We start from the raw sequence: 26331 nt of genomic DNA, 5'->3' as shown, positions 1-26331 counted from the left end.
TTGGTCGTTTCTGAGATGGGCATCCTCGGTATCCATTATCGCTGAAAATCTGGGACGACCATCTCTCTAAGGTCGACCTAAATGTCAAGATTTGGGCATCCCTGACCATATTATCGAAAAGAAAGATGGACGCCCATCTTGTTTCGATAATACGGGTTTCCCCACCCCTTTGCCAGGACGTCCGAGGACGTTCTCAGGAAAACTTGGACACCCCTTTCGATTATGCCCCTCCACGACTTCCTCCAGATCTCCTTCTTTTTTTTTTTTTTTTTTGGTATTATAGAACTTTTATTAGAAATATAAGCCATTACAGTAACAAGAAGATCACCTATGACAACAGAACATCTGATATCAAAAACATAGAACGCTAAAGCTGGTAAACATAAGCAACCTCAGCATAAACCCTTATGGAAGTCCAATAGTGGGATCCATACTGGAGGACCAAGTCACATCCCCCCCCCCCTCCCCGCCCTTATGGAAGTCCAATAGTGGGATCCATACTGGAGGACCAAGTCAGATAAGTGTCCCATATTTTCTGACATGGTATAAGATGGCCAGTCCGCTTAGCTATCAGCTTAGACATCAAGTGAATACGATTCAATTTGCGGACCACGATCTCCAGACCTCGTAGTGTACTCTGCCGCCAGGCCGTTGCCAGAACCAGCTTGCTAGCTACAAAGACAAATGTAGCTAAGTGATGAATGTGTGGCTTGATGCCTCATGGCTTGACATGGAGTAGACAGTGTTCCATTTTCATAGGGTAGGAGAGCTTGGTGATACTATGTACCAAACATAATATCTCAATCCAATATTTTTGAGCCTTGGGACACGTCCACCAGATGTGGTACATATCCCCCGCCCCAGCATATTGGCGCCAGCATAAAGCTGACACCGAGGGAAATATCTTATGCAATCTATTTGGGGTATAATACCAATTATACAAAATTTTATACCCATTCTCCATTAAGGCACTGGAAATGGAAACTTTAAGCAGGGATTTGAAGACTCTTTCCCATTGTGAAAATTCATAAGACACACCCATAGCCTGCTCCCATTTAGCTAAGTAGTAAAGATCCGGTCTACTGTGCGATAGTAAAGCCCTATATAACCGAGACACTCCACCTCTGCCTGCCCCACTCCTCATTGCTTGTTCTAAGAGCGTTTCATCTAGATTCAAATCCACCCTAGCTTTTCTCCAAATGAAATCCCTCACCTGATGATACTGGAAAGAGTGAGAAGCAGAGATCCCTTACTCTTGAAGATGTTGAAAGGAAAGCACCTCACCCTCCTCCTATATCTGCCCCAATTCACTCAAACCTAGTGCTTCCCACCTCTGAAACCCTCCAGTCTCTGTCTCTGGTACAAACTGTGGTGCAAAACGGATAAACATGTATAGAAAATACTGGCGATTCGGAAAAAATCGGCGATGCACCGCTCTCCAAACAGACAACGGCCTTTGTAACAACGGGGGCATACTCTTAAGGAGCACACCTAACTGATGGTCTGGCAGCCATGGAACAGCAGCTAATGGGAAAGGATCCAACCAAGTCTGCTCTATACGCTCCCATAATTTACCTAATTTTTGCATCCAAGCTGCTAGAATGCGAAGGTGGGCCGCTTGATAGTATGCCCCAAACCAGGGAACTCCCATCCCCCCTTGCGCACGCAGCTGATACATCATCTCCTTACGGACCCGGGGGGGGGTCTCCTCCTCCAGATAAAGAAGACTTGGTGCTGCAGCCCCCGAAAGAACTTATCTGGCAATAAATTAGGGAGCGCCATAAACAAGTACAAAAGCTTAGGAAGCAAAACCATTTTAACTGCCGCAATGCGGCCCAGCCAGGAAATGGTAAGACCCTCCCAACGTTCAAGCTCCAAAAAAAGTTCTTTAAGTTTCCCTGGAAAATTAGCTGCATAAAGGTCTGCCAACTTTTTCGTTAGTGTGACCCCCAGATACTTGATACCTGTGGAAGCCCATTTGAAAGGATAATCTCTCTTCAACCGAGCCACCTGATCCTCGGGAACTGATACATTAAGGGCTTCCGACTTATCCAAATTAATTTTGAACCCAGACACTGTATCAAAGTTCCGAAGGATGGAGGTCAAAGCCGGAAAAGATATCGTCGGGGCAGATAGAATGAGCAGAAGATCATCTGCGAACAAAAGCAATTTAGTTTCAAATTCCCCTCGCCGCACGCCTTGGATCTCCGGATGAATACGGATATACTCCGCCAACGGCTCAACCGCAAGAGCGTAAAGAAGAGGCGAAAGAGCACATCCCTGCCGAGTGCCCCGAAAGACGATCTCCCACCATTGACATGGACTGTAGCCAACTCAAAAATGGGCCCTCTATTCCAACCTGCTGCAGCACCGCAAACATATATGGCCAATGTACGCGATCGAACGCCTTCTCTGCGTCCAATGAGAAAAGGCAAAGAGGCACACGAGTGGTTTCAGCATGATATATAAGGTGCAGAGCTCGACGTATATTATCAAAAGTTTGACGCCCGTGGATGTAACCCGCCTGGTCCTCATGAATCAGCTGAGGGAGGTATTTCTGCAAACGATTAGCTAAGATTTTAGTAAAAAGTTTATAGTCTACCCCAACAGGGAAATCGGGCGATAAGAACCACATAGTTGTGGATCCTTACCTGGCTTAAGAATTATGGTGATATTCGCCAGGTTCCAAGACAATGGGATATAGTAACATAGTAGATGACGGCAGAAAAAGACCTGCACGGTCCATCCAGTCCATCCAGTCTGCCCAACAAGATAACTCATATGTGCTAATTTTTGTGTATACCCTACTTTGATTTGTACCTGTGTTCTTCAGGGCACAAACTGTATAAGTCTGCCCAGCACTATCCCCGCCTCCCAACCACCAGCCCCGCCTCCCACCACCGGCTCTGGCACAGACCGTATAAGTCTGCCCAGCACTATCCCCGCCTCCCCAACCACCAGTCCCGCCTCCCACCACCGGCTCTGGCACAGACTGTACAAGTCTGCCCAGCACTATCCCCACCCCCCAACCACCAGCCCCGCCTCCCAAACTTGACTAAGCTCCTGAGGATCCATTCCTTCTACACAGGATTCCTTTATGCTTATCCCACGCATGTTTGAATTCCGTTACCGTTTTCATTTCCACCACCTCCAGTGGGAGAGCATTCCAAGCATCCACTACTCTCTCCATGAAAAAATACTTCCTAACATTTTTCTTGAGTCTGCCCCCCCTTCAATCTCATTTCATGTCCTCTTGTTCTACCACCTTCCCATCTCCGGAAAAGGTTCGTTTGCGGATATCTTGACGCTCAGCAAACGAACGAAAGACCCTCAAAAGCACTGGGGCCAGTAGCCCCCCAAAGATCTTATAAAATTTGTTAGTGAAGCCATCAGGCCCCGGCACCTTCACCGGCGACAAATTACGTATAGCCCAGAGAATTTCATCTATCTCAATAGGCCGGGAGAGCTGATGTTGCGCTCCCACTCCAAGTTGGGGCAATTGAAGGCGGTCCAAAAAGCCCGATATGTCTGCATCGGAGGGAGCAATGTCAGAAGAGTAGAGCTGCTCATAAAACTGCTGAAATAGCTGCTGCATGCGTAAAGGATCGAACGTCAATGCTCAAGCCTCATCCCTCAAACATAGAATATGGTTGCGGAAAGGTTGCTGCTTAAGTTTATGGGCCAGGAGTCTGCTGGCTTTGTTGCCAAACTCAAAGTGAGTCTGACGGACTCGCTGAAGTTGCTCAGATAGCTCATCTAACTGCAAGCTATGCAATTCCAGCCTAAGTTTATCAGATTGGCCGTGTAACCGGGCCAATTGAGCCTCCAGGCACTGCTGCAGCTGCCTTTCCACAGCTAACAAGCGGGAATGCAAAGAGCATTCTTGCTGGCTCCTAACTCTCCTCACATGCGCCCCCAACGCAATAAAGTGACCTCGGAGCACCGCCTTTAAGCCATCCCAAAGAATTCCTGGTGAGACTTCCCCATTGTCATTAAACTGGAGATAATCTTTAATATGTTGTTCAATTTGGAAGAAGTGGGACAAATCTGTAAGCAAGGAATCATCCATCCGCCACTCCGGGGGGTTTCTTGGAGTACCTACTAAGCTAATTTGCAACCACACCGGGCTAGGGTCCGACTAGGTTCGCGTCTCAATCCTGACCTCACAACTACCAAAAGAAAGTCCCCTCTCTCCCAGCCACAAGTCGATACATGAAAAAGAATTATGAACAGGGGAGAAATAGGTATACTCTCAGCGGGTGGGGTTAGCCTATCGCCAAAGATCAGCCATCTGCCACCGTTCTAAAAAGGCCCGGAACACCTCCCGATCCCGCCCCGCGTAGTGGACTCCCTGAGTAGAATTGTCTAAAGTAGGGTCAAGCGTCAGGTTGAAATCTCCACCCACCAGAAGCGAACCATCTTTATGCTGAAGCAACACCTGATCTAACCGCTCAAAGAATGCTTTGTGGTCAGTATTAGGGCCATATATGTTTAATAATGTGTACCTCTGACCCCCCAACATTAAGACTATTAAGATATACTGCCCCCCTCTATCCCTGATGATCTTGTCAATCTGCCATGGTTGAGAATCAGCAAAGAAGATCGCTACCTCTTTAGATTTTGTGCCCTCACTATTAGAGGCAAAATATTGCTGTGGATATTTACCATGTCTGCATAACGACTCATATGCTGCTTTCAAGTGAGTCTCTTGAATCATAGCTATATCAATCTTTAAGCAGAGCAGCTCCCTAAATAAGAGCTGGCGTTTCATAGAAACATTTAATCCTCTAACATTCAAGTGCCCCAACCATATATTACTCATTTAAAAGAAAAAAAAAAAAGGAAAAAAATCCATAACCAGCCATCCCATGGACCGTCCTCTCTCCAAATCCCACACAGACCCCCCCACCACCACAATCTCATTATACCCTGAGTATAACCCGCCCCCCTCCCTCCCTCCCACCTCCCACCCGAGCCATCCAATAGGGCCCCTTCCTACAGACAGAAGGGACATATAATATAGAAAGTAAGTCCCCTTCCCGCTCCCCAGAAGCATAGCAAACATTGTAATGCAACAACAAAAATACCCTAAACAGCATGAAAAACCTATAATAATAACATGCAAACAGGACCCAAGTCTTGTGGACCTACTATAAAGTCATTGCTAGGAGTCCCACAAAAAGTGCAACATATAACCATCAGATAATCAAATACTCAGATTTTCAGCACAAAATTGTTCACCATGCAAACACCTCTACTCAAGTCAGTTGGGTAGCTGACTTTTGGCGCTCCAATCTTTTATTGCCTCTGGCCACTCACTGCCATTTCGGATGAGCTGGTAGGGATGCAGAGCGTGGCTTGTTAGGCTGCGTGGAAGTTGTATCTCTATCCTCTGTAGGCAAAAGCTGACGGGCCTCCTCCACCAATTTTATTTGATTCTGACGACCATCTTTATAAAACGCCAGGGCGAAGGGATGTCGCCAATGATACTGAATGCCCAGCTCCCGCAGCCGTGCTGTAACCAATTTCAGATCTGCCCGTCTCTTCAGAGTAACAGCAGCCAAATCTTGAAAGACGGACACAGGATAAGAGTCCCATTTAAAATTGTCAAGCTTGCGACTTTCCTGCATCACCCGCTCTCAGAGCTTAAAGTCCTGAAAGCAGGCGATTATATCCTTGGGCAGATTGTTGCGCGCCCCACCCAATGCCCTATGAGATCTCACTAAGTGGACATCTTTGGGTTCAGTCGGCGAACCTGCTTCCGATAATAAGGCACTCACCAACCGCTGCACCACATCCTCGCAGTCTGTATATAATGGAGTTTCTGGTAGGCCTCTAAATCGGAGATTACAGCGCCTGCTGCGGTTTTCGAGATCCTCCAGTTTGTCTGTAATTTGCTGGATCTCCACATGCACTTCTCCGATCTGGTGAGTAAGGCCTCCGATCGCCTCCTCATGCTCTTCCACTTTGCCCATTACCTCCTCTAAATGACTACCAAGGTCCAGAATTTCGCTACACAGCTCCGTTCCCATTGTCGCAAGATCAGAGCGGACCGCTTTAAGGTCCGACCGCATTTCCTTGATCCAGTCCCGCAGCTCCGTATAATTAACCGCCCCCGGCCATGGTCTGAAGTAAACAAGTCTTGCGAGGCAGGCCCCGCTACCGCACACGCTGAATCCACCGCCACGCGCTCTATCGCCACTATGTGTTTCTCCGTCGCGGAGCTGCTGTAAGCAAATTGGGAGAGATTCGCGGTTTTACTCATGGACCCTGAGTGGCAGCAATGTTTTAGAAACTCCGAAAAACAGTTCACTTTACAAAATCAAAATGCGAAGTAGGGTTTCGCCACACTTATATGTTCTGGGAAGCGGGAGCTCTCACTTCAGACAACCATATTGGTCAGTGACGTCACTTCCTCCCAGATCTCCTTCTTTGAGATCAAATTATAAGAAAGCTAGGTCGAAACAATTTGCGTCAGTGATCTTGTTTTCAGTTGAGGCAGCCCTCCTGTTTTGGCAGTCATGCCACTCGGGGTCTGGGTCCAGCCTTCCTTGAGGACTAGATCAGGATCACCTCTGACCAGTTGGTAATTGATATAATCAGAGAAGGAGTGGAGGAGTAGCCTAATGGTTAGTGCAGTGGCTTGAGAACCAGGGGAACTGGGTTTGATTCCCACTTCATCTCCTTGTGACTCTGGGCAAGTCACTTAACCCTCTATTGCCCCATTTCACTCTTGATTGTGTATGTCAAGCTGTGTGCAAAGAGCTTAGCCCACAGATAATTAGACATTTTTCAGCTTGGTGGGTTCACACCAGACTGGTTTTGTTAAAGAGAAGAATGTGGTCACCATTGTGTGCTTTCTGCTTTATGCCATAGAAAATGTCTGGAGCTGCCACCTGTGCTGGTGGGTTTTGATATTGAAAAAAAGCTTCTGATACGTGTTCATGGATCTACCTATGAGAGGTGTTGCAACGTTATGGGTTTACAGGCCTGATTCTTTCTATGACTCAGTTGCTTTATAGAGATCCTTGGGCTCAAGTGCTGGTAAAAGGTTTGCTTTCCCCTAGATTTTTATATAGAAAGGTACACAGCAGGGCTGCACCTCTCTTCTACTTTGTTTATTTTCGGTATGGAGCCTTTGGCTCTTAAGATGATCGTGGACCCAGTGGTTACAGGAATTCAGGTGGGACAGAAAGAATTTAAATTGATGCTTTATGCTGATGATTTACTGATGACACTTACCCATCCCTTTCCCGCTCTACCGAGAGCTTTAGTGATCTTGGGTAATTATGGTTCCATGTTGGGTTAATGGATCAATTAGGACAAGTCTGAAACCTTGCCCCTCAACTCCACACTGCTCAGTTCCTGGCCGGGTGTTTTTCCTCTCCACTGGGCAGAAATCTTGATCACTTATATATCTGTAATGTTTCTAGACTCTTGTGAGACACAAAACAATTATGTGCAAAGTGGGTTCAATTACCCTTGTCATTGTAGGAAAGAATTCAGTTCTTGAATATGGTCTTTTTGCCTGTGGATCTACCCATGCAGCATTTGCCGCTTATTTTAAAGCCCCATGATTTATCACTTTGGAATGGGTTGATCGGCAAGTTTATCTGGGGTGGGAAGTGGCCCCGTACCTTTCTCAGCCTTGGGATGGTGGCTTGGGCCTCCCGGATTTACAGGCTTATAATACTACTTGCCATCTTTGCTATGCCAGAGAGAGAATTTTTCGTACCAGAGAGTATTGTGATCTAACTGTTGAACGTGAAATTGGGAGCCCTCTAAATTTGGCCTGCATTCTTCATGTGAAAGCCCATGGCCTGATCTGGGACATCAAGCAGCATATTTTGATTCGACCAATTAGATGGGCCTGAAATTTCTTCCACGAGCAATTTGGGCTTCATGCCCATTGTTGGAGGTATTTGCCCTTGTGGACTATGCCGACTTCCCTCCGGGACTTAGCTCGGGGAGTTTTGTCAATGGGTGGATAGGGTTATGGCATTGATTCATCATGTGACTGAGGAAGATGAACTCTGGATGTTATCCCAGGAGGTTTTCAAACAAACTTATGATTAGCAGTCTCTGGATTGGTATTCCTATTGTCAGTTATCCCACTATGTTCACTCTTTATTCCATGCTTGTTGCATTGATTTTATGGAGTCTTCTTTCGAAGAATAATGGCCATTGCTAGCCATAATGGAAGGATTGTTGAGCTATTATTATTAGATCTTAAAAAAAAATGGGCTCCTTCCCGCTAACTAGGGTGGCAGGTTCTTGGACCAGAGATTTTGGCCCTTACTCCACAGAGTGTCTTCAGAAAAGTCTCAAGGATGGTCCTAAACTTGCTGAAAGTGTGCAATTACCGTTAGACCGTTGTCTCCCAATCTCCTTCTTGCTTATCCCCTAGTCTTTTCTTTTACCATCTTCCCCATACTTTGGCCCTGCCATCCCCTATTACTTTTGCTTATCCTATCTTTGTTGCATCTTCTATGTTCAATCCACTTATTATTAAGGTCTTCTATTACCATGTTTCTCAGTTTGTAATACTCTCCTTTCAAGACTTTGTAATTCTATTTACTATGTAAGCTGCAGTGAACCTGCTTTCTGTGGGAAAGCGTGGGGTGCAAATGTAATAAATAAATAAATTACAGGAGTTGCATTACTAGTTTCTTATGCATATGTACATTCACCCTTCTAGGGCAAAGAAGTTGGGATTTCCTATGAATGGCACTTCTCTTAAGTGTGGACATCGAGATGCTTCTTATACTCTCTCTGTCTGGGAGTGCGCTCTTGTTTTGGATGGATGTGTGGGCTCATTTGGGCCAGATGTTTCACAGGCAATGGATTGCAACCCCTAACACTTCCATACTGGACAATGTCAGATATTGTGGTGGGCACCCAAGTGGCTAGTCTGTTTTTATGAAAGGCTGTATTAGTAGCTAAACGTATCTTATTGCATTGGATCAAGGCTGAGCCTCCATCTGTAATGTGGTGTGACCAAATGCATAATTTACTGATTATGGAATGCTTTTCTGTGGATACTTAGGAATGGCAAGCAATTTTTGAAGAGTTGGACTGCATATTTGAATACCCTTTCTCAAAGAATTTGCTCCTCCCTTTTAAACACACTGGATATTTGACTTCATTGCAGTACTGTGGCTGTGTTCCAGTTTCCTTGTAATTTTGTGTCTTTAGCATTTGGGGCGGAGGGGGGAGGGGTCTGGATGAAGAAGGGACCCTTTGTTCTGTGTGATTAGAGTTTGAATGTATTTAACTTCCAAGGTTCTCTGAATGACGATTCTAGAAGTAGAGGGAACCAGATTTGATGTGGCCAGTAAGGAGCCACTAAAATTGTGGTATTCTGGTCCTGACGTAATTTGAGAATTTTCCCTGTGAGAGGTGTCGGGGGGTAATGTATAGTAGATCTATTCCCCAGTGAAATAGGAAAGCATGGGGCTGTGTGTTTGGGAGCGTATAGTCGGGAACAAAAGTGGGAAAGCTTGCTGTGGAGAGAAGCAAACAGATCTATTACATATACTTGAATCCTATTACATATACTTGAATATTTTGGCATCGGAGGCAATGTCCTAAACTGGTTCAAGGGGTTCCTAACCTTGCGCTCATATCAAGTCACATCAAATTCAACTACGTCTGCTGCATGGACACCTGAATGTGGAGTACCGCAGGGATCCCCCCTCTCGCCAACTATTTTCAACCTAATGATGATCCCCTTGGCAAAACTTCTATCAAATCATAACCTTAACCCTTACATATACGCAGATGATGTAACGATATATATTCCTTTCAAACAAGATATTAACGAAATCTCCAACGAAATCAACCAAAGTCTACACATCATGAATACCTGGGCAGATGCATTCCGATTGAAACTGAATGCAGAAAAAACTCAATGCCTCATACTTACCTCCCAATACAACACAAATAAATTTACCGCTGTTAACACACCTAAACTACATCTGCCAATCTCCGAAACTTTAAAAATCCTTGGAGTCACTATCGACCGCCACCTAACACTTGAGACTCACGCGAACAACACAACCAAAAAGATGTTCTACTCCATGTGGAAACTGAAAAGAATAAGACCATTCTTTCCAAGATCCGTCTTCCGCAGCCTAGTGCAATCACTCGTACTCAGTTATCTGGACTACTGTAACTCACTATATGCAGGCTGCAAAGAACAAATACTGAGGAAACTTCAAACAGCCCAGAATACAGCAGCCAGACTCATCTTCGGAAAACCAAAATACGAAAGTGCAAAACCCTTACGTGAGAAACTGCACTGGCTCCCACTCAAGGAATGTATCGCCTTTAAAGTATGCACCTTAGTCCACAAAATCATCCACGGTGAAGCCCCTGCATACATGTCTGATTTAATAGACCTGCCACCCAGAAACGCTAAAAGATCATCCCGAACTTTCCTCAATCTCCACTTCCCTAACTGCAAAGGCATAAAATACAAAGTACTACATGCATCAACCTTCTCTTATATGAGCACGCAACTCTGGAATACACTACCACGCAACCTGAAAACGATCTACGAATTAACCGACTTCCGCAAACGATTGAAGACTTCTCTTTGAGAAAATTTATTACAAGGATCAAAACACATGAAGTCCATTCACACTTAATAGAAATGCATCAATACACTCTCTTCTGAATTCTCTTACCCCCGTATTTTCACCACAATTAAAACTCAACCCACATATAAAATTGCTATACCCTTATGCTCTCTTGCTATTGTTCTATCGCCCTATCTTGTCCCCATTGTAACATTCCATTGTTTCTACGCCCCAAATGATGTTTTGACTTGACTTGTCTCCCCTTAACTCCTCACAATGTAACCCACAATCGTACTGTAACACATTGTATTTCCATCATTCACAATGTATTGTAAGCCACACTGAGCCTGCAAATAGGTGGGAAAATGTGGGATACAAATGCAATAAATAAATAAATCTATTGTTGGGGTTCCCCATCATTGGAATATTTGTCAAATGACAGAGGTGCTGAGAGACCATTCATGAGGTTGGAAGACTCTGCTGAGCTTGTCTGCTATAGCATTCTGGTTGCTGGCCAGATATACTGTTTTGAGGAATATGTTTTGAGAAGCTATCCAAGTCCATATCTGGATTATCTGGCAACAGAGGAGGTAAAAACCTGTTCCTCCTTGTTTGTTCAGGTAATATATTGCTACTTGGTTGTCCGTATGGACGAATATTACTGTTCTGGAATGTTCTGAGTGCATTCCCAAACTGCTCATAATTGCAGAAGATTGATATGATTATTTCTTACTTTTGAAAACCCAAGACCCTTGTGTGTGAAGTCCATCCAGTGCACCCATGCTGTCATGGAGGCATCTGTGGTTAGGTTCTAGTGATGTTGAGGGGGTTGAAAAAGAAGACCCCGGGTGAGATTTTGAGGTACCAACCACCACTGCAGAGAGTGGTGCAGTTGTGGCGTTATCTGAACTTGAGCTGATAGTAATCCCAGGTCTTGGGACCACTGAGAGGAGAGCGTTCACTGGGGGTTTCAGAATTGGAGATGAGCAAATGGTGTTACATGGATTGTTGAAGCTGTGTGACTGAGTAGGCAGAGCATCTGACAAGCAAGTAGGTGGGTGGAATTTGAACACCTGAGTGGCGAGATTTAGTATGATCACCCCCAGTTGAGGGAGGAAGGTTTTGCCTTGAGTGGTGTCAAGGAGAAACCCCTATAGTGTCTGAACTGGTTGAAAATGTGATTTGGGATGTTTGAAATCTGAGGAGTTATAGGTATGGTAGACTGGATGGAGGCATTTGTTGTCTTCCCAGGAAGTTGTTTGATTAACTAGTCATTAAGGTAGGGAAGATGTGTACGCCCCATTTGCAAACTGCCACAGCTACTACGAGACACTTTGTGAAGACTCGAGGAGTCGAAGCCAAGCCAAATGATAAGACCTTTTTATTGATAGTGGATGCAAACCCCATAACATTTTCGTCGCTTTTCTCCAAACCACTTCAAGTTTTTTTACATCCTATCACTGACGGGGGAGGATGAGCCCTTGGGCCACAGCCAAGTTTATGCTGCCTAACTGTGTCGGAGGCTAGGTAGGCCCCGACTAGCAACAGGAGGGTCATACCCAGGCTAGGATCAGGGCTGGCCAACTCTTGAGGTTCACCAGGAGAGTAGGGAGTACTGTAACAGAGGCCAGTAGCAGGCGTAACTAGTCTGGATACCAACAGTGGTACTGAAGAGGCTCAAGAAAATCCAAACAATCCTGGAGTTCAGGGCAGGCTGTGATCAAGATACGGTCAGGGAAGCAGGAGTCAGAGCCGGCGATAGTCCAGAAAAATCAAGGAGACAAGCTGGGGTCAGAGCCAAGACGTCAATCCAAGGAAGGCAGCATGAACAAGGACAGGCTGGCTGTAGACACAGACTGGAACATGGGCAGGCAGGCTGGAGAGACAGACTGGAACCAAGGGCAGGCTGATTGGAGAGATGGACTGGAACAAGGACAGGTTGACTGGTGAGGCGGACTGGAACAGGAACCAAACGTAGCAACTCACACCAGGCAAAACCTAGGAGACCTTTTGCAAAGGCAGGGCTTTAAAGTCCCAAGGTTCCTTAAATAGGTGTCAGTTCTTGATGTCATCTTTGGGCATTCAGATGGCCATCCCACCACTGGCCCATTAAATTTTGTCCCACAGCATGCTTGTGCGCCTAGAGGAACCTATGTTGGCCGTCGCCAGAGGGAATAGCGAGGGAGCAGCCCACACGACCAGTGGGGTGCCCCCAAACTGCTGGAAGCAGCTGTTCAGGAGAATCCTACATGCAGGAAAGGCAGCCTGGAGCCCCAGAATGAACCGCGGACCCCGCCCCACCTCCAGTGGGAGGTAAGCTGGGGCATGACCAAGACACATCTTTAGCAAGATTATTATTAGGAAAAAGATTGTAAAGAAGACCAAGAATACTATAATGCCTCTGTATCACTCCATGGTGCAACCTCAACTTGAGTACTGCGTTCAGTTCTTGTTGCCATATCTCAAAAAGGATACAGCGGAATTAGAAAAGGTTCAAAGAAGAGCAACCAAAATGATCAAGGAGATGGAACTCCTCTCTTATGAGGAAAGGCTAAAGAGTATAGAGCTCTTCAGCTTGGAAAAGAGATGGCTGAGGGGAGATATGATTGAGATCTACAAAATCCTGATTGGTATAGAATAAGTAGAAGTGAATCAATTTTTTACTCTTTCAGAAAGTACAAAGACAAGGGGACACTCAATGAAGTTACATGGAAATACTTTTAAAACAAATAGGAGGAAATATTTTTTCACTCGGAGAATAATTAAGCTGTGGAACTCTTTGCCAGAGGATGTGGTAACAGTGGTTAGCGTATCTGGGTTTTAAAAAAAGGTTTGGACAAGTTCCTGGAGGAAAAGTCCATAGTCTGCTATTGAGACAGACATGGGGAAGCCACTGGTTGCTCTGGGATTGGTAGCATGGATTCTTGCTACTATTTGGGTTTCTGCCAGGTACTTGTGACCTGGATTGGTCACTGTTGAAAACAGGATACTGGGCTAGATGGATCACTGGTCTGACCCAGTATGGCTATTCTTATGTTCTTATGGGTATTTTTCTGCAACTGGAATTTCCTTTGCTGAAATATTTTCTACTGTTTTGTGCTTTTACTTATAGCAGACATGATTTCTTCTGTATACGTTTATCTGTTTAATTTCTTATATATCACCTGCAAGTCTAAAAGCTATCAAAGTGATATGCATTCAGGTATTTTTATATATTCTCCGAGGACAAGCAGGCTGCTTGTTCTCACTGATGGGTGACGTCCACGGCAGCCCCTCCAATCGGAACACTTTTCTAGCAAAGTCCTTTGCTAGTCCTCGCGCGCCGATGCGCACCGCGCATGCGCGGCCGTCTTCCCGCCCGAACCGACTCGTGTTCGTCAGTCTTCTTTTGTCCGCGCTCGGTACGGTCGTGTTACGCCGTTCGCGCCCCTTAAGTCGACCTCGCGCGTTTTTTTGGCTTTTTCGCTAAAAAAAAAAAGGATTTCGGAAGAAGGCCTTTTCGGTCTTTTTCCCCTTCCGGTATTTCCAGTTTTTGCCCCGTTAAGTTTCTTTTCGTTTTCGGGATAGGCCCTTTTGAGGCCTCGGGTCGAATTTTTTTCTTCCCCTCTTTTTTGGTGCCTTACCGCAATTACGAGCTTTGATTTTGCCGGCGTGATTTTTTCGCCCATGTCATCGAAGTCTCCCAGCAGCTTCAAGAAGTGCACCCAGTGCGCCCGGGTAATCTAGCTCACTGACAGGCACGCGTTGTGTCTTCAGTGTCTGGGGACTGGGCACCGCCCGCAGGCCTGTAGTCTTTGCACCCTTTTACAGAAAAGGACTCAGGTAGCAAGATTGGCCCAGTGGAACGTTTTGTTCTCGGGCTCTTCGTCGGCATCGGCACCGGGAGTATCGAGTGCATCGACGTCGGCAGCGTCAAGACCTCCGTCCTCGGCCGCGACTGCATCGAGGCATCGACCCTCTGCATCGGGGCCGAGACATCTGAAGGCTGCGTCGGCGTCGGTGGTAGCGGGACCTCCACTTCTGCTGATGTCGTCGGACGGTGGTGCTTCGACTGGAGTGCAGGTGAGGGCTGTCCATTCCCCTGCTGGTGGCGGTGAGCCTTCGGGTGGGTCTCCCCCTACCCTGAGGGCTCCTGCGGTACAGCCTCCCCGAGACCGACCTTCTTCGGCCTCGGCCCCGAGGAAGCGACGGCTGGATTCTACGTCCTCCTCGTCGGTGCCGGGAAGCTCTGGTGACATGCTTTGAAAAAGTCAAAGAAGCATCGACATCGGTCTCCTTCCTGTGTCGGTACCCAGAGCTCTGGGTCGCCGAGGGAGTCGGCACCCAGTAGGCATCGGCACCGAGAGGACCGCTCACCCTCTGTTCAGGAGGTGTCGATGCGCTCCACTTTGGACAGCCCGGAACAGCCTCCACGCACGGAACAGACTCTGACATCGACACCTGCATCGGCTTCCATGTCTTTCTCTACAGCCGCTCTGCACGAGAGTCTCTGGGCCGTTCTCCCAGAGATCCTGGGAGAGCTGTTGCGCCCTTCCCCTCCGGTACCGGGGGTGCTTGTGCCACCGGTACCGTCGAGTGAGGCGCCGGCTGGCCCCTTGCCCGGGGTGAGGTCTCCGACATCGGTGCCGCTTGTGTTACCGACTGCGGTCGCCTCCCAGGAAGGCTCCCCGACGACGTCGGCGGAGGGAGCTTCGCCGGTGCGGGCAAGGGAGTCTACCTCTCGATGCCCACACCGTGGCCGTGGTTCCACGGAGTCGAGCCGGGCACGGCTTCAGACACAGGTCCGTGAACTTGTGTCTGATACCGATGGTGAGGCCTCGTGGGAGGAGGAGGAGGACATCAGATATTTCTCTGACGAGGAGTCTGATGGCCTTCCTTCAGATCCCACTCCCTCCCCTGAAAGGCAGCTTTCTCCTCCCGAGAGCCTGTCTTTTGCGGCCTTTGTCCGGGAGATGTCTACGGCCATCCCCTTCCCGGTGGTTGTGGAGGATGAGCCCAGGGCTGAAATGTTTGAGCTCCTGGACTATCCTTCTCCACCTAAGGAAGCATCCACAGTACCCATGCATCATGTCCTAAAAAAGACATTGCTGGCGAACTGGACCAAGTCATTAAGTAATCCCCACATTCCCAAGAAGATCGAGTCCCAGTACCGGATCCATGGGGACCCAGAGCTGATGTGCACTCAGTTGCCTCACGACTCTGGAGTTGTGGATTTGGCCCTAAAGAAGGCTAAGAGTTCTAGGGAGCATGCTTCGGCGCCCCCGGGCAAGGACTCTAGAACCTTAGACTCCTTTGGGAGGAAGGCCTACCATTCTTCTATGCTCGTGGCCAAAATCCAGTCTTACCAGCTCTACACAAGCATACCCATGCGGAACAATGTGCGGCAGTTGGCGGGCTTGGTGGACAAGCTCCCCCCTGAGCAAGCCAAGCCATTTCAGGAGGTGGTCAGGCAGCTAAAAGCGTGCAGAAAATTCCTGGCCAGAGGGGTGTATGACACCTTTGATGTTGCGTCCAGGGCCGCTGCTCAAGGTGTGGTGATGCGCAGACTCTCATGGCTGCGTGCCTCCGACCTGGAGAATAGAATCCAGCAGCGGATTGCGGACTCGCCTTGCCGTGCGGATAATATTTTTGGAGAAAAAGTCGAACAGGTGGTAGAGCAGCTCCACCAGCGGGATACCGCTTTCAACAAGTTCTCCCGCCGGCAGCCTTCAGCTTCTACCTCTACAGGTAGACGATTTTTGGGGGGAAGGAAGACTGTTCCCTACTCTTCTGGTAAGCGTAGGTACAATCCTCCTTCTCGACAGCCTGCGGCCCAGGCTAAGCCCCAGCGCGCTCGCTCTCGTCAGCACCGTGCGCCTCAGCAAGGCCCCTCGGCTCCCCAGCAAAAGCAAGGGATGAGCTTTTGACTGGCTCCAGCAGAGCATAGCCGACATCCAAGTGTCAGTGCCGGGCGACCTGCCGGTCGGAGGGAGGTTGAAAGCTTTTCACCAAAGGTGAACACGTGGGACAACTTGTTGTCCCTCGTCTCGCGGGTGCGAGCGTCCCAGCAGGTCACAGCTCGGCAGATGTTGAGATTGCTGGGCCACATGGCCTCCACAGTTCATGTGAGTCCCATGGCCCGCCTTCACATGAGATCTGCTCAATGGACCCTAGCTTCCCAGTGGTTTCAGGCTGCTGGGGATCTAGAAGACATAATCCACCTGTCCACGAGTTTTCTCAAATCCCTGTATTGGTGGACGATTTGGTCCAATTTGACTCTGGGACGTCCTTTCTAAATTCCTCAGCCACAAAAAGTGCTGACTACGGATGCGTTTCTCCTGGGGTGGGGAGCTCATGTCGATGGGCTTCACACCCAAGGAAGCTGGTCCCTCCAGGAACGCGATCTGCAGATCAATCTCCTGGAGTTATGAGCGGTCTGGAACGCTCTGAAGGCTTTCATAGATCGGCTGTCCCACCAAATTATCCAAATTCAGACAGACAACCAGGTTGCCATGTATTACATCAACAAGCAGGGGGGCACCGGATCTCGCCCCCTGTGTCAGGAGGCCGTCAGCATGTGGCTCTGGGCTCGCCGTCACGGCATGGTGCTCCAAGCCACATATCTGGCAGGCGTAAACAACAGTCTGGCCGACAGGTTGAGCAGGATTATGCAACCTCACGAGTGGTCGCTCAATTCCAGGGTAGTGCGACAGATCTTCCAGGTGTGGGGCACCCCATTGGTAGATCTCTTCGCATCTCGAGCCAACCACAAAGTTCCTCAGTTCTGTTCCAGGCTTCAGGCCCACGGCAGACTGGCATCGGATGCCTTCCTCCTGGACTGGGGGGAGGATCTGCTGTATGCTTATCCTCCCATACCTCTGGTGGGGAAGACTTTGTTGAAACTCAAGCAAGACCGAGGCACCATGATTCTGATTGCTCCTTTTTGGCCGCGTCAGATCTGGTTCCCTCTTCTTCTGGAGTTGTCCTCCAAAGAACCGTGGAGATTGGAGTGTTTTTCGACCCTCATCATACAGGACGAAGGGGCGCTTCTGCATCCCAACCTCCGGTCTCTGACTCTCACGGCCTGGATGTTGAGAGCGTAGACTTTGCCTCTTTGGGTCTGTCGGAGGGTGTCTCCCATGTCTTGCTTGCTTCCAGGAAAGATTCCACTAAGAGGAGTTACTTCTTTCTATGGAGGAGGTTTGCCGTCTGGTGTGACAGCAAGGCCCTAGAACCTCGCTCTTGTCCTACACAGACCCTGCTTGAATACCTTCTGCACTTGTCTGAGTCTGGTCTCAAGACCAACTCTGTAAGAGTTCACCTTAGTGCAATCAGTGCATATCATTACCATGTGGAAGGTAAACCGATCTCAGGGCAGCCTTTAGTTGTTCGCTTCATGAGAGGTTTGCTTTTGTCAAAGCCCCCTGTCAAGCCTCCTACAGTGTCATGGGATCTCAATGTCATTCTCACCCAGCTGATGAAGCCTCCTTTTGAGCCACTGAACTCCTGCCATCTGAAGTACTTGACCTGGAAGGTCATTTTCTTGGTGGCAGTTACTTCAGCTCGTAGAGTCAGTGAGCTTCAGGCCCTGGTAGCCCAGGCCCCTTACACCAAATTTCATCATAACAGAGTAGTCCTCCGCACTCACCCTAAGTTCTTGCCAAAGGTTGTGTCGGAGTTCCATCTGAACCAGTCAATTGTCTTGCCAACATTCTTTCCCCGTCCTCATTCCTGCCCTGCTGAACGTCAGCTGCACACATTGGACTGCAAGAGAGCATTGGCCTTCTACCTGGAGCGGACACAGCCCAAAAGACAGTCCGCCCAATTGTTTGTTTCTTTTGATCCCAACAGGAGGGGAGTGGCTGTAGGGAAACGCACCATATCCAATTGGCTAGCAGATTGCATTTCCTTCACTTACGCCCAGGCTGGGCTGGCTCTTGAGGGTCATGTCACGGGTCATAATGTTAGAGCCATGGCAGCGTCGGTAGCCCACTTGAAGTCAGCCATTATTGAAGAGATTTGCAAAGCTGCGACGTGGTCATCTGTCCACACATTCACATCTCATTACTGCCTGCAGCAGGATACCCGATGCGACAGTCGGTTCGGGCAGTCAGTGCTTCAGAATCTGTTCGGGGTTTAGAATCCAACTCCACCCCCCTAGGCCCATGTTTATTCTGTTCCAGGCTGCACTCTCAGTTAGTTGGATAAATTGTTAGGTCAATCTCAGTTATGTCCTCGCCGTTGCGAGGCCCAATTGACCATGGTTGTTGTTTTGAGTGAGCCTGGGGGCTAGGGATACCCCATCAGTGAGAACAAGCAGCCTGCTTGTCCTCGGAGAAAGCGAATGCTACATACCTGTAGAAGGTATTCTCCGAGGACAGCAGGCTGATTGTTCTCACAAACCCGCCCGCCTCCCTTTGGAGTTGTGTCTTCCCTTGCCTGTGTTTTGCTACATATGGGACTGACGAACACGAGCCGGTTCGGGCGGGAAGACAGCCGCGCATGCGCGGTGCGTATCGGCGCGCGAGGACTAGCAAAGGACTTTGCTAGAAAAGTGTTCCGATTGGAGGGGCTGCCGTGGACGTCACCCATCAGTGAGAACAATCAGCCTGCTGTCCTCGGAGAATACCTTCTACAGGTATGTAGCATTCGCTTTATCAGATGACAAATAACTAATTAATCAGTTTGTTGTGTCATGTTACTTTGCTGGGAATTGATTTTTATTTTCATAACACTTCAGTTTATAGTTTGTGCATCATTTAAAATAAAACAGTTTTGCATTATATAGCATTTGAAGTTCAAATCAGAGTGATTAGGATTTCCTTTGTGGAATTTTATAAGGAATATTTATTTTGCTGTATTTATTAATAATGATTAATTTAATGCACTGTCATATATGTAATTTTCTTATTCATAGGATACCATCACGTGGACATGGCAAGGACCTGGCGCGTAAGTTCAGACCCCCCTCCCTTTTATTTACAACTCTGGATACAGCAGTTTCTGCATAATATAAGTTTTTGCCACAAGAGATATTCTGTATGCTCTGTTTGTTTCTATAAGCAAGTTTGGATCACTGCACTGGGTATAGGGAAATTTCCCATTGGCTTGGTGTGGGAGTCCTTGAATTATTTTCATGATCTTAACCAGGGAAGACCCTTTACATTTGCAGCATGATTGCAGGTATTTTATTTTTTTAAATAGAAGACCAAGGATCAGAATGGTTTGCCCCTCAAAAGTAATTACATTTGTCAAAGGAAGCAGGATATTTCCCAGTTTCTCTGTTCTTTGTATGGGAATGATACTCCGATTTTTACAGGAGGAAGGAAACCTGTAAACTTCCATAAACTGCCTGTATGAAATGTAATGGCATAGTGGTCGAACATATACAGGCACATTGCTGAATCAGAAGGAGAGAGATAGAGGCTCTCTGGCCTAGGTTATGAAAGATGTTCTTGAGGTTCATGACAAACTTCTGTATCAGGAATCAGAGAATCTTTTCTATTCCAGATTGAGGCAGCCCATATCAAAGCTTCCCTGGTAACAAATAATATGAGTAACTTTAGACTTGTGATTCTGGTAAATGAGGCCTTGTAGGATCGTTATCACAGGTAATAAATTATCCGTGACCCAGGTTCCCCAAACAGAACTATCTGCAAACAAATTATTCTGTACTCGGTCTAGGGGAGGGAACCTTGGAACCTATACAGTTACTTCCGAGAGAGAAGAATGTGACTGGAAAAGCAAGCTGGAATATATTAGTTTTATTGTAGATATCATAGATAAGAAAATATAGATAATGTATGCAAAATATATAGAAACTCTGGCAAAGCTTTGGCTGAATACAAAATTACTGGCTGATAAAAATTACAATCATACGTCACACTACTAAACACTAATTCTTACTGGTTACCAGATAAAATTACACAACTGATTGGTCAGGTTACACTATGTTACGAGGTAGTACAGTTATTAGCAGCTTATCTCCTGATCACGGTATGACTATACTACTACTACTATTTAGCATTTCTATAGCGCTACAAGGCATACGCAGCGCTGCACAAACATAGAAGAAAGACAGTCCCTGCTCAAAGAGCTTACAATCTAATAGACAAAAAATAAATAAAGTAATCAAATCAATTAATGTGAACGGGAAGGAAGAGAGGAGGGTAGGTGGAGGCGAGTGGTTACAAGTGGTTACGAGTCAAAAGCAATGTTAAAGAGGTGGGCTTTCAGTCTAGATTTAAAGGTGGCCAAGGATGGGGTAAGACGTAGGGGCTCAGGAAGTTTATTCCAGGCGTAGGGTGCAGCGAGACAGAAGGCGCGAAGTCTGGAGTTGGCAGTAGTGGAGAAGGGAACAGATAAGAAGGATTTATCCATGGAGCGGAGTGGGGAGCAGCAGAGTGAGTACATTTATAGGTTAGTAGAAGAAGTTTGAACAGGATGCGAAAACGGATAGGTAGCCAGTGAAGGGTCTTGAGGAGAGGGGTAGTATGAGTAAAGCGACCCTGGGGCGGATTTTACGGATGTTGTAAAGAAAGAAACGACAGGTCTTGGCAATCTGCTGGATATGAGCAGAGAAGGAGAGAGAAGAGTCAAATTTGACCCCAAGGTTTCGAGCTGAGGAGACAGGGAGAATGAGAGAGCCATCAACAGAAATAGAAAACGGGGGGAGCGGGGAGGTGGGTTTTGGGGGGAAAATGAGAAGCTCGGTTTTGGTCATATTTAATTTCAGGTGGCGTTGAGACATCCAGGCAGCAATGTCAGACAAGCACGCTGAAACTTTGGTTTGGATGCAAGGTGAGATATCAGGGGTAGAAAGGTAGATTTGGGAGTCATCAGCATAGAGATGGTAGGAAAAGCCATGGGATGAGATTAATGAACCAAGGGAAGAAGTGTAGATAGAAAAGAGGAGGGGACCAAGAACAGAACCCTGAGGTACGCCGACAGGCAGAGGGATAGAAGTAGAAGAGGATCCACCAGAGTGAACACTAAAGGTGCGGAGGGAGAGGTAGGAAGAGAACCAGGAAAGGACAGAGCCCTGGAATCCAAGTGAGGACAGGGTATCGAGAAGTATGCTGTGGACAGTATGCTATACCCAGTCCTTTGCTCAGGTAATTACCACTAACTAGCCCCAGACTAATAGGAAATAAATCACCGTGTCTCTCACCCGGCTGACCTTCGTGGCAGTCTCTCGGGAGTTGCACAGGATACTTCCCAGACTCAAGCTGTGGTACCAGCGAGTCTTCGTCAGAGCCAGGACAGGCACTCTGCAGCAGACAGGGAGGGCGCAGGTCACTCCTTACAGGTAGCTGAACCACACGATACTTTCCTCCAGATACACAGTTCATCAGTTGGTGGACCTTATTAGGTCTCACTGGTCTTCTTTCCACCTCCACCTTCTTCCAAGGCTTCCGACTAACTGATTTCTACTTGTTCCCGCTCTCCTGAGTCCCTGATGCACAGGTGACCAGCGGGGACCAATCTGGATCTTCCTCGGCTCACTGCATGGCAAGAAGCGTCCGTTGTTCTTGACCTTCAACTTGTTACATTTTGGTATGCATTTTCTGTTAATCACCCGCCTTGCTGGAGCCTTCAGCTTCTCGGGGAGATAAAGGGGGCTGGTTTGCCCACAGCATGTCCTTGGTGTTACATGTCTGCTAGATTTTCCAGAATGCTGAATTAGCTAAATCACTGCTGTGCAGGTCAGAGTTTACAGCCTCCATTTTGATGTCATAGGATTATACATGCCAAGACCAGCAAGGTGAGACACACAGGGAAATACCCCTACAGCCTGAAGGATACAAACAATGGTGGTGTTCAGGATACCCTTTAAGCCTGCAGGTTTATTTATTTATTTGTTCTACTATGTCCTCCAATGTTTCACATCTCTTCTCTACCACTATGTTATCCAAGTCTGTCAATGAGGCTGTCTCTTCCTATAATACTATTCTCTTCTCTGCTCTGGATACTCTCGCTCCTCTCATTCCCCATTCTGTAAAATGTACCAAACCCCAACCTTGGCTGACCTCTAGAATCCGCTACCTACGTTCCTGTGCCCGCTCTGCCGAACGCCTTTGGCTGAAATCCCGTGCCCATGCTGACTTCATACATTTCAAATTCTTCCTGACCTTCTTCCAGTCTGCTCTTTTACTTGCCAAACAGGATTATTATATCCAGTTGACTAATTCTCTTGGCTCAAACCCTCGTCGTCTCTTTGCCACACTGAACTCTCTCCTCAAAGTGCCTTCACCTCCAACCCCACCCCCCTTCACTTTCCCCCCAGACTCTGGCTGAGTTCTTTCATGATAAGGTTCACAAGATTAAACTTGAATTCTCAACCAGGTCACCTCCACCTCTCCTTCCCTTAGTCCATTCTCTCAACCCTCCACCGCCATTGCCTTGACTTTCTTTCATCTCAAACTATTCTTGATCCACTTCAATCTGGCTTTCGTCCCCTTCATTCAACTGAAACAACGCTTGCTAAAGTCTCCAATGATCTGTTCCTAGCCAGATCCAAAGGCCTCTATTCTACCCTCATCCTTATCGATCTATCTGCTGCTTTTGACACTGTTGAACACAGCCTGCTGCTTGATACGCTGTCCTCACTTGGATTTCAGGGCTCTGTTCTTTCCTGGTTTTCTTCATATCTCTCCCAGCGTACCTTTAGTGTATACTCTAGTGGATCCTCCTCTACTTCTATCCCACTGTCAGTTGGTGTACCTCAGGGATCTGTCCTGGGACCTCTTCTCTTCTCCATCTATACTTCTTCCCTTGGTACTCTGATCTCATCCCATGGTTTTCAGTATCATCTTTACGCTGATGACTCCCAGATCTACCTCTCCACACCAGAAATCTCAGCAGCAATCCAGGCCAAAGTATCAGCCTGCCTGTCTGACATTGCTGCCTGGATGTCTCAGCGCCATCTGAAACTAAACATGACCAAGACTGAGCTTCTCATCTTTCCCCCTAAACCAACCTCTCCTCCTCCCCCATTCTCTATTTCTGTGGATAACACTCTCTTCCATATCATCAAGCTGATCAATCCATAGACTGGTGGGTTGTGTCCATCTACCAGCAGGTGGAGATAGAGAGCAAACTTTTGCCTCCCTATATGTGGTCATGTGCTGCCGGAAACTCCTCAGTATGTTCTCTATCTCAGCAGGTGGTGGTCACACACAGCAGCAGCTCTGGCTAGGCCTCCAAGCCTAATCCTTAGGTTTTGTTGAGGCCTGGGGTTGAGGGCTCTTTTGAGCAAGTGCAAACCTGGTGGTGCCAGATCCCTCCTTTTCTCCCCCCTCCCGCTGGCTCCGTTAAAAAAAAAAAAAAAAAAGAATTTTAAACGTCCTTAAAGGCGTTTATTTCGACGTTTGTTTAAACGTTCATTGCAGCTACTCACTGGGACACCAGTTCGTTACAGCTCGGAGCGGCAAGCAGGTAATTTTACCTTTTTATAGCGGGCAGGGGGTTCCCCGATTCTTCTCCTCATGGCATATGGCGTCGGAGGGCGAGGGCGCAAAGGGTCGCTCCCCGGATCGCTGGAGCGCTTCTAGAGGGGATGCGGGGGTTTTACACCCTGATTCGCCCTTGATGGGTGACAGTTTAGTGACCGATGAATGTCCCGGTCCTTCCTCCGGCGTGGCGGTTTTTCCCGCCATAAACGCCCATCCCCCGCTCCTCGCCTCCGCCATCTTGGCCGGCCACGCGGCTCGGACGGCTTCTTCGTGGGCCGCCCTTGAGGTTGGAGACATTAATGCCATGAACGCCCTTAATTTGGGCGACGGCACAAAAGCGGCTAAAGTTAAGCGCCGTTCTTCCCGCGCGGCTCCTTCGCGGAGTGTCGCGCCGGACGCCATTTTGGATGCGCAGCATGTCTCTCCCCCGCTCTTGTGAGCGCCGGTTGAGGGTGCGTCTAGGGCTGTTGCCCAGGCTGCGGAAGTGCACAGTCTGGGGGGGTTTCTCCCCCGAGTTTGTTTTGCTGCTGCATCAGGCTTTCCTCATGCAAAACGCTGCCCCTGCTCCCTCGTCTAGTAAAGAGGTTGAGGTTCCCAGAGGTAACGCCCTCGGGTTGATTCCCAGGCCTTGGAGGACTTTGTCTCCTCCGATGTAGATGAGGGCAGCATGTCTGAGGTCTCCCAACGGTCCTTTGCGGATTCCTTGGAGGAGATAGATCCCCGCTCGGATGGAGCGGATGACCCCTCTGCAGCGCGGCTTTTTAGCCCAGAGGATTTGCCCAACCTGTTGTTACAGGCCATGGACACTTTGAAGATTTCCTCTCCGGAGGACGTCTCTCCCTCAGCCCCTGTTGGCTCTGCCATTATGCTGGGGACGAAGCGCCCGCCTAGAACCTTCCACGTGCATGATGCCATGCACACCTTAATTTCGGCTCAATGGGATGTCCCGGAAGCGAGCCTTAAAGTGGCTAGGGCTATGTCCCGCCTCTATCCTTTGGCTGTGAGTGAACGTGAGGCCTATCTGTGGCCTACCGTGGATTCTTTAATCACTGCGGTGACTAAGAAAACGGCTTTGCCGGTGGAAGGTGGCACGGCCCTGAAGGACGCCCAAGACAGAAGATTGGAGGCGGCCTTAAGGTCGTCCTTTGAGGCGGCTGCTTTAAGTTTGCAGGCCTCAGTTTGCGGCTCCTATGTGGCCAGGGCGTGCCTGACTATGGTGCAGCGGGCTTCCCCCTCGGATCATTCCTTGAGGGCTGATTGGCCGGCCCTGGAATCGGGCTTAGCCTATTTGGCAGACTTGCTGTATGATGTCTTGAGGGCCTCAGCTAAAGGCATGGCTCAGACAATCTCTGCGCGGCGGTGGCTTTGGCTGAAACATTGGTCTGCTGACCACGCCTCTAAATCCCGCCTGGCTAGATTGCCTTTTAAAGGCAAACTGCTCTTTGGGGTCGAGCTGGACAAAATCGTGACCGATCTCGGCACGTCTAAGGGCAAGAAATTACCAGAGGTCTGGGCTCGGGCTAGTACTCGTCCCGGTACCTTCAGAGGACGGTTGCAGGAAGCCCGTCGGTACCGCCCGGGCAAGTCGGGCTCCTCTGCCCCTTCTTCCTTCAAGAGGAATTTCTCCCCCAAGCAGCATTCCTTTCGCAGAGACCGCCGTCCCGGAGGTGCTCCCTCCGGTCCTCCCCCAGGGTCTCGTACCCAATGACGGGGCCTTGGTCCACGCCCCAGTGCAGATTGGAGGACGGCTGTCCTCGTTTCTGGGCGAGTGGACCACAATAACTTCAGACGCGTGGGTGCTGGAAGTCATCAGAGACGGCTACAAGCTAGAGTTCTGCCGACCCTTAAAAGACGGGTTAGTACTCTCTCCCTGCAAGTCTCCGGTCAAAGCTGTGGCAGTGCAGCAGACCTTGGACAATCTGATCCGCCTGGGCGCGGTCGTTCCGGTGCCAGAAAGTCAGCTTGGCAAGGGACGTTACTCCATTTACTTTGTGGTACCAAAGAAAGGAGGTTCTGTCCGGCCTATCCTCGACCTCAAAGGGGTCAATCGGGCCTTGAAAGTGCGGCACTTTCGCATGGAGACTCTCCGCTCTGTTATAGCGGCAGTGAAGGCAGGAGAGTTCCTGGCATCCTTGGACATCAAGGAAGCGTACCTGCATATTCCCATCTGGCCTCCTCATCAACGCTTTCTGCGTTTTGCAGTCCTGGGACGACACTTCCAGTTCAGAGCCCTCCCATTCGGGTTGGCTACTGCTCCGCGGACCTTTTCCAAAGTAATGGTGGTCATCGCGGCCTTCCTACGAAAGGAAGGGGTACAA

At 48.3% G+C, this 26331-nt stretch overlaps 1 protein-coding gene across 1 annotated transcript in view; it reads left to right on the top strand.

Annotated features, from left to right (window-relative positions):
• LPCAT1 (lysophosphatidylcholine acyltransferase 1) overlaps nucleotides 1–26331 on the top strand; it is a 624443-nt gene that overhangs the window by 246616 nt on the left and 351496 nt on the right. The window contains 1 exon segment of the mRNA XM_030209843.1: nucleotides 19477–19511. Coding sequence (XP_030065703.1) covers nucleotides 19477–19511 — 35 coding nt within the window.

Source organism: Microcaecilia unicolor, chromosome 1, assembly GCF_901765095.1.
Source record: "Microcaecilia unicolor chromosome 1, aMicUni1.1, whole genome shotgun sequence".
In the NCBI taxonomy this organism is placed as follows: domain Eukaryota; kingdom Metazoa; phylum Chordata; class Amphibia; order Gymnophiona; family Siphonopidae; genus Microcaecilia; species Microcaecilia unicolor.
This window is presented reverse-complemented; position numbering and strand designations above follow the sequence as displayed.